The 13,728-nt window shown below is 35.9% G+C and overlaps 1 protein-coding gene across 4 annotated transcripts in view; it reads right to left on the reverse strand.

The window, feature by feature from the left end:
- Nucleotides 1-13,728, reverse strand: part of FSTL5 (follistatin like 5) — an 807,335-nt gene that overhangs the window by 191,394 nt on the left and 602,213 nt on the right. For all 4 annotated transcript variants that reach the window (XM_055384072.2, XM_055384069.2, XM_019026097.4 and 1 more), the window contains one exon: nt 11,288-11,408. In XM_055384072.2, the coding sequence (XP_055240047.1) occupies nt 11,288-11,408 (121 nt within the window). The remainder of the gene's footprint in view (nt 1-11,287; nt 11,409-13,728) is intronic.

The raw sequence follows: 13,728 nt of genomic DNA on the forward strand, positions 1-13,728 counted from the left end.
AATAAAATACCTAGGAGTACAACATACAAGGGACGTGAAGGACCTCTTCAAGGAGAACTACAAACCACTCCTCAAGGAAATAAGAGAGGACACAAACAAATGGAAAAACATTCCATGCTCATAGATAGGAAGAATCGATATCATGAAAATGGCCATACTGCCCAAAGTAATTGATAGATTCAATGCTATTCCCATCAAGTTACCATTGACTTTCTTCACAGAATTAGAAAAAAATACTTTAAATTTCATATGGAACCAAAAAAGAGCCCATATAGCCAAGACAATATTAAGCAAAAAGAACAAAGCTGGAGGCATCATGCTATCTGACTTCAAACTACACTACAAGGCTACAGTAACCAAAACAGCATGGTGCTGGTACCAAAAACAGATATACAGACCAATGGGACAGAACAGAGACCTCAGAAATAACACTACACATCTACAACCATCTGATCTTCGACAAACCTGACAAAAACGAGCAGTTGGGAAATGATTCCCTATTTAATAAATGGTGCTGGGAAAACCGGCTAGCCATATGCAGAAAATAGAAACTGGATCCCTTTCTTAACACATTAGACTCTCCTTTTTCAAATTTAAAATAGCTCCTCCAACTATCATCATCACACTCATTTTTCAACAAACAAAAAGAGAAATAGATGATATATCTTTTCTAGTATCATAATTGAGACATGAAAAACAATAATTACCTTCTCAATCCATTGGCCAAAAATTTATTATAGAAAAAAGTTTCAAGGAGGACTGACGAAGGTAATCTTTAGGTAGGTGTCCATAGGCTGGCTAATATTGAGCTTCAATTACTGAGGAAAACTATCAAAATTTATGTGGTAGACCACAAATAGTCTTTTCTCCATACATAGTGACAAAATTAACATTTTTATGAGAAGCTATGATCCAGTCATATAAGTTCTTTAAATTTGTGCAATTGTTATAGGAAATCTATACCTTAGGACAGCCAAAAATAACGCTTCTTTTTAGAACAGGGATTCATTCTCCTTTCTTGTTCTAGTGAGTATTTGCTATGTTTTTTTGGCAGAATTATGTACCAGACTCAGAGAACAAAATAGGTATTACTTAAAATTTCTAAATTTATTGTATGTAGAGCTGATGCTGTCAATATTAGTCATGTGTACTAACTTTCAGAACTTTTTACAAATGAGGGTCTTAGGAAAACTTTCCTCTAACTCATACAACTTTAAGGCCTTTAAGAAAATTGACATGATAGAGAAGGTTATGGTAGAAAACTTAAAACTTGTAAGCCATTTGCCATAGATAAACAGAACAAATATGAAATGAGTGTCATGAAACATTGGAAAACCAGCAGCAAAGGATGGCAATCCCTGAAAGAAGAGAAGAAAAAAGACAAAAAAAAAAAAAAAGAAAAAAAGATGAGGTGTATAATTGTCTTGGCTTTCTTCTTGGCAGCAACCATTGACATTGATGCAGAAAGAGAGAACTGAAAGGTCTCACTGAACTAAGGATACGAGAAGTTGGAATTCACAAAAAGTTGCCAGCTGGAATTTGTAGAGAAGAAAAGCGTAAAGTAGAGAACTCTGCAGAGACAGCTACGGGAATCTAAATACAGATCTGCTGAGGCTTTGGCTTAATGCCTAGGATGAAACTATTCAAAATCAGGCAAAATTTTATGACTAAGGAAACCACTACAATCAGGGAGCTTACATTTAAAAGCTACAAGAGCTTACACAAGGATAGGTACCATATGAGTTGGATTAACCAGAGTGGAGAGACTTAACTGAAAAAAGCAGACTGGGGAGACTTCATAAAACACCTCATACTGCATATCAGAAGGAGAGTGAAACAGATCCCACTGTAAAGGCTACTCTAGACAGACTCAAATATAGTTTTTTTTCTTTTTTAAAGTCTCAAAAAGATTAAACTGATGCCTAAACAAAACTCAATGCTTCGGCAAATCTATCCTCTCAACAATGTTCAGCATTCAATAAAAAAATTAACAGATGTCAGAAGGAGTGGAAAATATGACCCATGAGAGAAAAATGTCAGTGAATAGGAAGAGACAATAAATTTCAGACATGATAAAAATTGCAAGCAGGGACTTTAAGTAGCCAGTATAAATAGGTTTAAAGATTTAAAGGAAAACACAAATACAATGAAAGAATAAGTAAGAATTATTTTTTAAATAGAATTTATGTCGTTGAAAAATATAATATCTAAAATAAATTTAGGAAAAAGAACTCTGGTAGAGAATAACAGCTGATTAGACATACAGATAAAAGAAAAAATGTGACCTTAAAATCAGAGCATAAAAACTATTGAAAGTGAAGTACAGTAAGTACAAATGTTGAAGAGACATAGAGAAAAAAAGGAAGAGAATTCAGTGATTTATGAGAAAATATCAATCAGACACACATACCTATAATTTGAGTCCAAATGGATGGAGAAAACAGAAATCTATTTGAAAAAAATAATGGCCAAACGTTTATTCAAAGGTTTTAAAAATATATATCCCAAAGTCCAAGTAGCTGAGTTTCTCTAGCAGAAAAAAATCCAAGTAAAGAAAAGCAAACCAAGGCTTACCATATATAAATTGCTGATACCCAATGATAAAGAGAAACTCTTAAAAGCAGTCAGATAAATGAAAAAAAGAGACTAGAAATACTAGAAATACAGCAGATGTCCTGTTAGAAACCATGCAAGAGCAAGCCAGAAGACAATAGAACATCTATAAATTGTTGAAAGAAAAATAAAAACCAAAAACTGTCTACTTAGAATTTAATATCCAACAGAAATATCATTTAATTTTAAAAAAAGTAAAAATATCTTCATACAAACAATGGCCAAGAAAATGTATCAGGAGCAGACCTGAACTTCAAATTATTAAAGCATGTTTATTAGGGTAAATGAAAATTCAGAAATTCAGTTTTACATGAAAAAATGAGGAGGATCAGAAATGCAAATGTTCTGCTCTCTTGCCTAATTTTAAAAGCCTCTCTGAAAGATATGTAACTTTTAAAGCAAAAATGGAACAATATATTGTGTGTTTTATAACATACGTAGAAGTTAAATATTTGATCATATTATTACAAAGGATGAAAATGGCAGAGATCAAGGCATGCTGTTTTAAGGTTCTTTATACATGAAGTGGTAAAACATTATTTAAAAATACATGACAATATGTTAAGTTTCATATCATATGTGTGGCTTATAGCAATATCTGAAAAAAATTTTAAAAAAGATATAACTAATAAGTCAGTAGTAGAGATAAAATGGAATTCTAAATGTTATGGAGTACACCAGAAGTCAGTACAAAAAAGGAAATATTGAATAAAGGATGAATGAGGCTGAGCACGGTGGCTCACACTTGTAATCCCAGCACTTTGGGAAGCCGAGGTGGGCATATCACCTGAGGTCAGGAGTTTGAGACCAACCTGGCCAACATGGTGAAACGCCCTCTCCATTAAAATACAAAAATTAGCTGGGCATGGTGGCAGGCACCTGTGATTGCAGCTACTTGGGAGGCTGAAACAGGAGAATTGCTTGAACCTGGGAGGCAGAAGTTGCAGTGAGCCAAGATCATGCCACTGCACTCCAGCCTGGGCGATGGCGCAAGACCGTTTCAAAAAACAAAAACAAAAACAAAAACAAAAAAAAACAAAAAAAAAAAAGAAAGAAAAAGAAAAAAAGAAAAAAAAAACATGGATGTGGTCATTTGAAAATGGATTGCAAAACCCAGTGAGAATAAGCCCAGGATACAAATGTTTAAGTTACCCCAAAGTCATACATTTTCAAGGACTTCTTTCCCTGAAAGTGACCATAATAAAGAATCAGGGAAAAACTTGGTTCTTTGGACTTTGCATGTAGTGTAAACTTTTGGACTTTCTTTAGACTTTAAATTATAAGGGCAGAAGAATTTAATTTTGGATATTAATTACTTTGGACTAATTTTTTGGAACTTTAATCTCTTCAGTTTTATTTCTCTCAGAATTTAATAACTAGAACATTTATATATTAATTTTTGAACATGCCTATATTCTTGCTATTCAATAATTGAAGCATCTTGACGTCATGATTTAATTTAATCACAGAGCCTCTGAAGAACTCTATTGAACAGTGTAACTGAACATAATTTGACATGAGAAACCGTATATAGAGGGAATTTTGAGACTTTGAAGTTAACGAACTTATGTACTGTTTTATTATAGTTCAAAGTCTTCTGTAAACAAACATAGTGCCCACTAGTAATTCTTAGGGGAAGCTACAATAGAGCAGCAATTGTTATTAAGTGAAGAACTTTAAATTTATTTAAAATATGAATATCTCCAAAAGTAGCTCTGAGAAAAGACCCTAGGTTCAACTAGTTTTGATTTGACAAGTGATCCCAGGAGGGACAAGTGTGAAAATCGGAAAAGTTAGACAATGAAAGGAAAACTACAATAAAAGGTGAGAGAAGAAGGGGGATGCATTCATGAGATTCATAACTATGGAAAAAAAGGAATGGATTCTAGTGTGGACCCCTTGAACAATGTTGAATGCCCCTCAGGAGCTTCCCATTGAGTGAGTGGGTAGCTGTGCTTCTTACCCACTGATTTGTGTCCCTCACTGGTTAATGATGATTCCTAAGGACATCAACTCCCTGGCATATTAGGGCTGCCTTGAGTGTAGTTGATAAAGATTCTTGTGCAGTTAGATTGGGGCAAAAGTAACTGTGGTTTTGCCATTAAAAGTAAGTGCAAAAAAAGCAATTACTTTTGCACTAAACTAATAAGTAAAATCTTAAGGAACAGTGGCAGAGAGACAAGCTTTGGCAGTAAGTAGTTATCAAGGGATATTCACCATAGATGAGGAGGTCTGTGTGGGCTATGGAGCAAGACATGAATACTGTCTGCTGTGGGGCCTCATGAGGCAAAAGCCTGAAATGACACATGGCCAATACCACCCCCCAAGCAAGAGCCAATCTCCTAGATGACAATCAACTGAAAGTTTTAAATCAAAATTAAAAGAATAAAGAGTTGAAGAATATGAAGAAGGGAAACATATTCCCACCTGTCATCTTTTTAGGAGGGAAACTGTAGTTCTCAAAGCTTATCTCCAGAATTACCAGGAAGGTTTGTTAGAACACACATTGTTCTATGCCCTACTTAGAGCTTCTGATTTGTAGCCACAGATGAGACCTGAGAATTTGCCTTTAAAACATGTTGCTGTTGCTCCTTGTGCATGAACCACAGTTTGACAATCACTGAGCTAGGGTAACCCTCTAGCTTCTCACTCTCTCATTTATTAACTCACAGTGGGAGGAGAAGAGGGGGTGAAGGAGACCTCCTCCTGCTTTGTAGATCTCACTGTCTCACTTTCTAGATCTCTCTGCAGTCTGGCCAAGTTTAGCTAGGAAGGTTTACCACACCCAATGCAGAGATTCCAGTGTTCCCTATGACCAAATGAGGAAGCTGAATTATATGATGCAAGAAAGAAAGCTATTGTTGCCCCAGACTTAAGCTGGGTTTTCTAAATAATAGCTCTGTCAGTAATGAAGGTCATGCTTTGTATCTGTATATCTGGCTTTTGTGTCTTTCTTACAGATGTTTCCAAACTTTGAAGGAGAAAAATCAGGGTGTTTTATATAGACATCTGGTAAAACCAACAAACAACAACCACTTTATGCAGAAGTTTTCTTATTTCAATAGAAAACACATCCACACAATATTATGTATGAGGGCTTAAATAATTTGAATGGGAGAGAAGTAACAGTGTACATATAGTTTCACTGTGAATATGGACAAGCTTTCTGCCCAGAGGGGAGTGTAAACAATGATGACTTTTAAAAATTTCAAACATTCTGTATCATAAGCTTAAGATCTAAAGACGATTTGCTTTATGTAAAAAGAGAAAGAAAAGCATGAAATGAAATCCCCTGGTAGAGTCAAGCTACTTTGATTTATACATAATGTTTCTTCAGACAATGGCACAGAAGCACTCTCATATTTCAATATCTAATTTTGCATTGTTTGAAAAGGAACAGGGCTATAGATAGACTTTTATTTGGCTTATGCTCTAGGATATTTAAACAGACTTTGAACTTCAAAAAGACTCTTTTACAAATTCCAGTAACTTGTGGTATTTTCCGGGCTTGTTATGGTAATCAATGACATATTTTGTTTTTATTAGGAATTGACAAATTGTTAAGATAAATATTTTAAATTCTGAAAGCCTGATTTTCTAAAGTTCTTTTAAACCAGTTTTAGAGATTTGTTGAATTCCATAAATGTGCTATTTGGTAGATAATTTGCATTTTCTTGCATTTTGTTGTATTTTTATCCAGTATTGTTCCTCGTTCCCAACTACTGTTTGTTGTTGTTGACTTACAACACTTGAGTAATCCCAAGTTTGTTATACTTCTTGACATGAAAAACATGCGTTTAAAGTTCTTATGCCAAGTACAAAACACCATAAAACCAAAGGAGAGGAACACACCAAAAAAGAGACAGTACCAATTTTAGGGCTGTGGTTTTGTAACTTATCCCACCATTTCTAGATATGTTATTATAAAGTGTCATTATTCTATTTTTTGTTTGGCAAAATATTTTGATATATCAGAAACTTTGTAAATAAGGTGGCTAGTTACCTACTTGATATTTATTTTCCCCTTTCTTCTAGTTAACATAATCTTTATATTGTTGTGGGTGGCAATACATCACAGTCAGAGAAATATATTGTGCCATGTCTTTGCATTTAGGGAGGATCAGTGGAAGTTATCACTGGTGCTTTCATTAAAACTTTTTTAAAAAGTTCTGTCTCAGCCGGGTGCGGTGGCTCATGCCTGTAATCCCAGCACTTTGGGAGGCTGAAGCAGGTGAATCACGAGGTCAGCAGTTCAAGACTAGCCTGGCTAAGATGGTGAAACCTGTCTCTACTAAAAATAAAAAATAAAAAAAAATAAAAAAGTAGCCAGGTGTGGTGGTGGGCACCTGTAATCCCAGCTACTGGGGAGGCTGAGGCAGAGAATTGCTTGAACCCAGGGGGCGGAGTTTGCAGGGAGCCAAGATGGCGCCACTGCACTCCAGCCTGGGCAACAGAGAAAGACTCCGTCTCAAAAAAAATAAATAAATAAAAGTTCTTTCTCATGTGTCAGGTGTCATTTTCCCCTTCCTCCCTCTTCCTGTTTCCCTGTTGAAAGGTCTACAGAATTTCCACAGCCATTTTGAAGTCACAGGATGAGACTGAGGGTAGAAACTGTGTGCTAATCATAATAGAGGAAGCTTATGATATTGATGACATTATAGATCTGCCATCCCCAAACCGCCCTATCTTGTCTTATTTTCTGTGTTACAAGAATACACTGTATCTCCTTTGAGCCCCTGTCCTTTTGGGTCTATGTTATAGCAGTTAAAAGTTAATCCCTCACTGTTAGATATAAAATGAACTTTGAAACACACTTTTTGCCTTCCCTTGTTGATATAAATGCAGTAGAACAAATTTTTGACCAATGATAGTCGAATTTGATAAATCAGTGTTATTTTATACCTTATTTTTCCTTGTGGTTAAGACTAGAACTGGCAAATTAGATTAGGACATTTGGGCTGCTTAAAACCCTAGCAAACCTTAGTGGTCCACACAGTCTTTTATATAGACTTGACCTAACTAGAAACATTTTTTTAGAAACTGAAATTGCCAGCTGCTTTGAGAAAATGCTTTGAGGTATTGCATATCTTCCTCTCTAGTACCTCATTCTAGTAATATTTGATCCTTGGGAACACCAGTCCATTTTCATGTCACATTTATCATGTCCTCTCTTGTGTCCTTATCTCACACTTAGTCTGTAGTACACTGTAATCACTCCCTTGTAAAATTATTTAACTTCTTCTCTCCTAACTATTCCCCCACTTACTCACCTGACAAACAAAACACTAGCTAAATCAGAATCTTTTTTTCTCTCATGGCCACTTTACAGTCAACCACAACAGAAGGAAAACATACTTCATGAATACTCCAAGCTCTCCCCAACACACCAACTACATATTATTATTTCAATCACCCTCCTGCATTGCAAGATAATTATTTGACATGTCTTCCCCTCCTCAAACCACTAAAGCTATTACAAACTCTTCACTTTCAACCAATGGTATTATTCATTTCCCTGAAGAAACTTTACATAATGCAAAAAGGACGTCCTCATGCTCCTACACTGTGAATTTTTTCCCAGTCTGTCTTTCTCCCTGTCTCAACAGAGGGACTATTCATCTTCCAAAGATCAGTCCGTCCTTCTGTGAATTAGATTACATCAATTTTAAATTTAATTGATTTGTTACTATAATTATCCTTTTGGTCTTATAAATTATCTGCTTTTAATCTTTACTGGATTATTCCCATCAGCATAAAAGATGATCATATCTGTAACTTTTATAAAATTCACTCCCTTGAATGCAGGTGCTTTGCAGCTACTGCAAAGTTCTCTTTTTACTTTCAGCAAATGTTCTCCTTTAAAAGAGTTAATGATAGAAGTGTTCTTGATTTTTTCACTTTCCTTTCTCTCTTCAATTGACCATAATCATAGTTTTATTACCAATACTTGGCAAAAGCTGGTCTTGGAAAGGTTAATAATTGCACACAAGTACTGAAATCTAGTGCTTAAATTATACTCCTCATCTTGTTTGCCTTCTCAGCAATGATAATATCATTCGCTTTCTCTCCAAACCCCATCCCTTCCTGAAAATCTTTATACCAAGATAGTCAGAGCAATTTAAATGTTATGGGACATAATGGAAAGAAACTGGTTTTGCTCCCTGTGAGATATTGGTTCAGGGACCCTTGTACCTTGAAAAGGAAAAGCATTAGAGTTCAGCACAAGCAATCACTGCTATTATTGAATTCCTCTTGATTAATTCATAATGCTAAGTCTGATGGGGAGCACTCTGTTTCTGAGACCTCATTATTTCTTTATTTCCATATTCCATCTTCAGAAAAATCCGAGATCAGAGAGTAAGCAGTTCATTCATGGGAGGGGATGAAACAGGGAAGCCGCCTTTCACCAGTGCTGCTCAATGCAACCTTGCAACATAAAGCTCGCAGTTTGGCTCAAAGTCTCCTTCGTGGGTTTCCCAGCTGGAGCATGGCAAATGAGTAAGTTATGTAAGAAACCTACATCAGACATGAATGAAGAGCAGCAGCTCCTGAAGAGCAGCCGTTTAGAATAGTTGTCACACTTTACCACGCATCACAATTTCCTGAGAAGCTTTTCAAAATGCAAATTTCAAGTCAGAATTCCTGAGAGTGCTGGTGAAGTCCAGGGTTCTGCACTTGTGATCTTTTCTTTTATGTGATTCTGATGCAGGTGGAGAACATGCACCATACACTCTAAAAACTACTAAGAACTCTTACATGGAAGATCTAGGACTGGGAATGAGGATAAGAGATAAAAGACAGAATTAATTGCTAGCCAAAAATGAAATTGGAGACATTCTCTCCCTAATGCTAAAAAAAAAAAAAAAACAAAAAAGGCAGGGCATTAATCTTGTTGAATAGGCAAACAGTCAGTAAGCATTTACCACAAAATAGAAGGTGAGGACCAGACATGCAAGAACAATTTCCCCATGGATGCAGCATTTACCCAGACGGAGGAGCATCCTCAGCACAGACTTGTCCTACCCTCTCAAGATTGTGTATCAGTAGGTACAATTACTTTATATATGAAAGTCTATCTCCAAACATCTGAGGCCACTGGAAACACCATGAATCAACTTTGCATCTCGCCTGCTTTCTTCCCTGGTTTCATTGAAAGTTGGGTTCAAAGACTTGATTATGTCTAGATACCTAACTGTATCTTCACCAGAAACCAAGAATTAGATCTGCTCCCCTGGAGCATCAACAATAGTCAAATCAGATTACCCAATATTTTCAAACTTTTTTGCACATTTTATTAATTGATTTCCAGTACACGTACTTCTCATCACAGGGTCCTCCTTCTCAGTCTTCTCCACTTGTTAACCTCAGATCCAAGGCTCAATCCTCTGACTTCATATCCATTTATACTTATTTCTAAAGTGACCTAATTAAGCTCAGATTTATGACTTTCAATGCAATGTATACATATTGATATTATCTGAACATACAACTATACAACTTTGGGCTTTCATGTTCCTCAATTGAATACTTGACATTTTCATCAATAATATAATTATATTTAAGTTAACATGCTAAAATTTAATCTCATCCAATCTCAAAATGTGTTCCTTCTTCAAAGAAGTAAATGGCACACCCACATACCTGTTTCCTTCAAATTCCTTAGCATCATTTTTTAACTCTCTCTCACACTCACACGCTATTCCTCAGTGATACTGACAGAAGTACTTTTAAAATATATTCCAAATGTGACCACTTCTTTATAACTCCACCATTAAGACTGTATTTTAAGCTACCACTATCTCTTACTTGGACACTAAAATAGTCTTTAAACTATTCATTTATTTTAAAATAAATCAGAATGTGCTACTCTGTATACTAAACACTTCGACAGCTTCCCCTTACACTTAGAATGGAAATCCAAATATTTACCTGAATCTACAGGGCTCCATGTGATCTGCCCCAAGGCTACCTCTGCAAGCTCATTATCTGCCACTCTCCTCTAAATTCATGCCCATCACACTAGCCATCTTGCTGTTCCTACAGAAAGCCATGTAAGTTTCTGCCTCCTTTTTATAAATCATAGAGTATATTAACATATATGTTACAAAAAATTATGGAAATGAAATATTTACTTATAAGTCATATGTGTAATCCTGTATTAATGCCAGTAAATAACTAAAATTTGAATTAAATCAGGAATAAAGAAAAGCTCTGATTGTAGGAGTGATATCAGCCCACCTGGTCAACATTCATAGATAGACATTAAGTTAACCATCAAGAGTATAAAACTTGCTATACATGAATAACAGTAGTCTATATCATTAAAACAATCAATTAAATAGATGATCTGCTTAAAATTTTTGTTTCTAAAATTTATGCTTGCCTAATTGTTAATATTCTAAACTAAAAAATAATGGAAATTTCTTGTGTTCTAATTTTCCAATTAAAATGAGTTACTCTAATATTTTATAACAAAGATAGTACTAATTTATAGTGCTTATTCACTTGGAAATTTTGTGTTTTTTTTTACTTAAAAATCTTTTACATTATCAGTTGAGTCTCAAAACTTGAAATATTATTAGTACCTTGTAAAAACTCAAAAAATTGAAGGTTTCACTTCCTAGTAAACTATGGTGTTCTTTGAATAGTTAGGGTAATAAAAATCACTTCTTACCGTTCACTTGGAAGATGTGAGTCTGATAGACTTGTTCATAGCCATCTGCATAGCAGGTGTAATTCCCAACGTGAGTTGTGGTAACCTTAGTAATATACAAGGACCCATCATCTCCAAAGTCCTATTAAAAATAAAATAAAACAAGGTGTTTGCATTTTGAATTAATTGTAACAATTTCAATTTTTAAAAGGTGTATTCAGGTACAAAACAAATAGACTCAAATATTGTTTTAAAATTATCAAAATGAGCATTGTTGGGTGTATAAGCGTAAAGGATCTGTAATTATAATTTTCTAACAATATGTTTTGTTTAAAAAGCATCATCTCATAAATATAGCTTTTAAATATTTATTTGAAATGCATGTTTAATATATAAACTAACTTAATTTCCACATATGTGTTCTAATTTAGTTCCCATTTTTAAGATTAGAACAGGCCAGGCACGGTGGCTCACACCTGTAATCCCAGCACTTTGAGAGGCCGAGGCAGGTGGATCACTTGATGTCAGGAGTTCAAGACCAGCCTGGCCAAAATGGTGAAGTCATGTCTCTACTAAAAATACGTAAATTAGCTGTGTGTGGTGGCACACACCTGTAGTCCCAGTTACTCCGGAGGCTGAGGCAGGAAAATTGCTTGAACCTGGGAGGCAGGGGTTGCAGTGACTTGAGAATGTGCCACTGCACTCCAGCCTGGGTGACAGAGTGAGACTCTGTCTCTAAATAAATAAATAATTACAAATTAAAAAATAAAAAAAGATTAGCATAGCTATAATGTGTTTTCTTCTTATTTATGGCTAAAACAAATACCTGTTAACTGCATTCTTCACACTGGTAGTTATCTACTACTTGTATATTATTTAATTATATATTTACCAATAAAAATAATTATTAAAGCAGTGTGATCTCAGTGATAACATTTATAGCTGTAACATAGAATAGCATTTATTTTCCAAGCCCAGATACCATCAACACATTTGAATACAATAACCATACCACTTCAAAATAGTGGAGATAAATGCACAACCATTTTGAAAAAAAAGAAAGGAAAAAAAAAAACTTGCACTGTTAAAATCAAATCCATGAAGCACCTCCAGAACAGCAAAGACCAGAAAATTTTCTCTTCCATTATGGTAATAACTATTCTGGCAAAAATTGCCAAAATCAATTTTTTTCAGAATTCTGGAAATAGAGAAAGGTTCACAATAGCCCACAGAGTATTTATTCAAAAAGTGGCTGACTCTTAGTAAGAATGGCAAAATTTATGTGGCATTTTAACTTTACTTCCTCAACAGCTCTCCACAGCTGCATGGTGGCCTTGAACCAGCCTCCTTAAAACTATGCTAGCTATGAAAATCATCATTCTAGAAGACACTGGAAGGGAAAGAGCAGGTCTGAAGCTCCTCCAAGACCTTATCCTGAGAAAATTGTACCTGTTGGATAGATTAGCAGTTCCTCGAGAACATACATTTTCATGACTTCTTTTTAGTTGAGCTTTGAGCAACACCTAAAGTTCACTCTGTGTAAAGAGCCCTATCCCTAAAGTCTTTTTTTTTTGAGACAGGGTTCCCAGGCTCTGGAGTTCAGTGACATGATCTTGGCTCACTGCAATCTCTGCCTCCCAGGTTCAATCAATTCTCCTGCCTCAGCCACCTGAGTAGCTGGGACCACAGGAGCACTCCATCACACCCAGTTAATTGTTGGTTTTTGTTTGTTTGTTTGTTTGTTTTTTGAGATGGAGTTTCGCTCTTGTTGCCCAAGCTGAAGTGCAATGGCATGACCTCGTCTCACTGCAACATCTGCTTCCTGGGTTCCAGTGATTCTCCTGCCTCAGCCTCCTGAGTAGCTGGGATTACAGGTGCTACAGGCTTGTGCCACCACGCCCTGCTAATTTTTTGTATTTTTAGTAGAAACAGCGTTTTACCATGTTCGTCAGGCTGGTCTCGAACTCCTGACCTCAGGTGATCCGGCCACCTCAGCCTCCCAAAGTGCTGAGATTACAGGCATGAGCCACTACGCCCAGCTAATTTTTGTATTTTTAGCAGAGACAGGTTTTCACTATGTTGGCCATGCTGATCTCAAACTCCTGGCCTCAAGTGACCCTCCTGCCTCAGCCACCCAAGGTGCTGGGATTACAGGAATCAGCCACCACACCTGCCCCCTAAAGTCTTTATTGAAATCAGGAAACAACAGCAGTTGTTTCACATTACAACTTTCTGCAACAGAGATACTAGTTGTAGATAGCAATAGTTTGACTAAAAAACATTACAAGATAAACCTGAGGAATGGGCTCTCCGTAGAGAAGTTTGAAGAGTTCCATATATTCCTAGGAGTCTAGAAGGCCACACAAATGTGCAGGACTGTGTGCATGCTCAGCAGAGATGTGTGAATCCCTATTATCTCATCTCTAGCTGCACATAAGACTCTACACAAGCAGAAATTGAAG

This window comes from Gorilla gorilla, chromosome 3 (assembly GCF_029281585.2).
Source record: "Gorilla gorilla gorilla isolate KB3781 chromosome 3, NHGRI_mGorGor1-v2.1_pri, whole genome shotgun sequence".
Lineage (NCBI taxonomy): Eukaryota > Metazoa > Chordata > Mammalia > Primates > Hominidae > Gorilla > Gorilla gorilla.